General features: G+C 57.6%; 1 protein-coding gene across 1 annotated transcript in view; it reads left to right on the top strand.

Moving 5' to 3' along the window:
- LOC109363770 overlaps positions 1-2,777 on the top strand; it is a 3,081-nt gene extending 304 nt beyond the window's left edge. The window contains exons 2-4 of the mRNA XM_019610161.1: positions 687-724; positions 1,022-1,146; positions 1,331-2,777. Of these exons, the coding sequence (XP_019465706.1) occupies positions 687-724; positions 1,022-1,146; positions 1,331-2,580 (1,413 nt within the window). The 3' untranslated portion in view covers positions 2,581-2,777. The remainder of the gene's footprint in view (positions 1-686; positions 725-1,021; positions 1,147-1,330) is intronic.
- The last annotated feature ends 9 nt before the right edge of the window (positions 2,778-2,786 follow it).

The raw sequence follows: 2,786 nt of genomic DNA, 5'->3' as shown, positions 1-2,786 counted from the left end.
GAAAGGAGAAGAGCTTATGAGCTTCATGCTGGGGCAGTCACACATGAGAACATCATGCGAATAGATGCGGCTATATGTTGGTGGGAGCAGAAGAAACAACAGCCTGTTGGATTGTCCAAGCGTCCACCAGAAGTTCCCCAAAAGCACAAGACATTAAGAGCACTACCAGCAGCACCTTCACGCCTAGCTCTGCAAGGTGACTGCAGAAGTGCAGCCAGTGAGCGTCTGAGCACTGCCCTTGGGGACAGAAGCAAAGAGCAGCCCCTATGCACCTGCATGCAGTCATCTGGGAAAGAGAGACTTCATCAAGCAAACCAGGGGCAAAGTTGGTGGGACAACAAGGCCCGGAAGCGTTCTACATTGTCTGTCTCTGCCCTAATCTTTTGGGAGAGCTGAATAACAAAATGATCAAAAAGAAATGCAGAAAAGGCAGTTCAGCACAACATGAGAAAGCTGCACTAGTACGTGCAGTAGCCCTCCAGACATGCCGGGAAGGAGACATGGGGCTCCAAAGCAGGCAGAGGTGACAAAAAGCAGCCTCATAGCATCTGCTTTGGCTCGCTGCCACCAGGGCACGTGACAATAGTACGTGGCATTCGCTATGGTCCGGCTAAGTTGCCGGTAGGAGGTCGCCCAGCTGTTTCCTGCATGGCTCTTGGCCACTGGCAGACAACGCTTGCAACTAGGAGATGGTGGCGGCGAGGAGCAGCAGCACCAGAGACAGGTGAGTCTCCTGTGGGTCGCCCCAAATCCCAGGCTTGCCCTGATGCATGGCAGGCAGTGCCGGGCCCATTAGAGGAGCCCAGCCCTGGACTGGGAACTGGCACGCTTCAGGTCGGCTGATGGGCCAAGGGCGTCCGTGGTGCCCCGTCCTGCTGTGGCTCAGGTCCCCTCTCTGTTTTGCAGGTGCCAACAGACAGACGGGTGGGCCACAGTGCTGCTGCTCCCAGCTGCAGCCGCTGCACACAGAAGCTGCAGTGGCTGGTGCTATCGGCACTGCCTGATGACGTGGCTGTTCCAGGCCCTGGATTCTGGGAGGCGGCGTCGAGGGACCTGGCGGAGCTGGTGAAGCGGGGCAGCCTGCCCTGCTGCAGCTCCCCCAGTGCCCCGAGCGTGCAGCAGAAGGAGCCTCAGCACCGCAGTCAGGTGAGTCTTCTGCGAGGCAGCCCCAAATCCCAGGCTTGCCCTGATGCATGCTAGGCAGGGATGGGCCGATTAGAGGAGCCCAACCCTGGATCAGGACCTGGCGTGCTGAAGGTCGGCTGGCTGGGACAAAGGGAGTCCCTGGTGCTCCATCCTGTGTGGCTCAGGTCCCCTCCCTGTTTTGCAGGTGCTGACAGACAGATGGGTCGGCCACGGTGCTCCTGCCCCAGCTGCAGCCGTTGCAGCAAAGCTGACCAGGAGCTGCAGCAGCTGGTGCTGTCAGCACTGCCTGAGCACGCAGCAGCTCCGGGCCCTGGATTCTGGGAAGTGGCTTGGAGGGACCTGGCAGAGCTGGTGGAGCGGGGCAGTTTGTCCCGTTGCAGCTCCCACAGTTCCTGGACCTCTACCGGCAGAAACAAGGACTCCCTTAATGTGCACCAAGGAGCCTCGACAGAGCAGGTCCCTGTCTGTGCCCCTGGACATGTGCAGACTGGCATGGCCCACACAAATTCCGGAACACAGCAGAGCTGGTTGCGCTCTTTTCTGCTGCGTGGTGTGGGCTTCTTCTGGCGGGAAACAAAACTTGCCCAGACGAAGAATCAAGGTGGCAAGGCATCCAGCAGAGCAGTAGGGGATTCCACCAAGTACTGCTTTTCCAGCTGGCCACCACCAGCAGAGGACTGCATTTTACGTGAGAATATCCTCCTCCCAGATGGACGGCTGCCTCAGAGACCGGATAATCTGGTGCCCCCTCCAGAGTGGGCAGTGAATCCACCAGCACTGCGTAGCAGCTACACAGAGGCTGCAGGAGTGGCAACAAGAAGATCAGCTCCAATCTGCAGAGATGTTGGGACTTCTGACAGAGAAGAGAACTGCCAGTGTTCCTATGGTGCACAGCACAGCACTGATATGGGCAGTGCCAAGGAAAGGGGAAGAGCTTATGAGCTTCATGCTGGGACCTGCTCCTGCACAGTGCCACCACAGCTGGGGACAGTTGCACATGAGAACATCATGCAAACAGGTGCGGCTATACGTTGGTGGGAGCAGAATAAACAGCAGCCTGTTGGATTGTGTACGTGTCCACCAGAAGTTCTCCAAAAGCATGGGACAATAAGACCACCAGCAGCAGCACCTTCATGCCTGGCTCCGCAAGGTGAGTGCAGAAGTGCAGCCAGCGAGTGTCTGAGCACTGCCATTGGGGGCTGGAGAAGCACAGAGCAGCCCTTCTGCACCTGCATGCATTCATCTGGGAAAGAGAGACTTCATCAAGCAAACCAGGGGCAAAGTTGGTGGGACAACAGCAAGGCCCGGAAGCGTTCTGCATTGTCTGAGTCCTCCCCAATGTTCTGGGGGGGCTGTATAACTGCAGAATCAGAAAGAAATGCAGAGAAGGCAGGCCGGCACTGCATGAGAAAGTTGCACTGGTACGTGCACTAGCCCCCCAGACATGCCGGGAAGGAGACATGGGGCTCCAAAGCAGACAGAGGTGCCAAAAAGCAGCCTCATAGCATCTGCTTTGGCTCGCTGCCACCAGGGCACGTGACAATAGTACGTGGCATTCGCTATGGTCCGGCTAAGTTGCCGGTAGGAGGTCGCCCAGCTGTTTCCTGCATGGCTCTTGGCCACTGGCAGACAACGCTTGC

The sequence above is a fragment of the Meleagris gallopavo genome, chromosome Z (assembly GCF_000146605.3).
Source record: "Meleagris gallopavo isolate NT-WF06-2002-E0010 breed Aviagen turkey brand Nicholas breeding stock chromosome Z, Turkey_5.1, whole genome shotgun sequence".
In the NCBI taxonomy this organism is placed as follows: domain Eukaryota; kingdom Metazoa; phylum Chordata; class Aves; order Galliformes; family Phasianidae; genus Meleagris; species Meleagris gallopavo.
The sequence above is the reverse complement of the archived record's forward strand: the minus strand, read 5'-3'. Positions and strand labels throughout refer to the sequence as shown.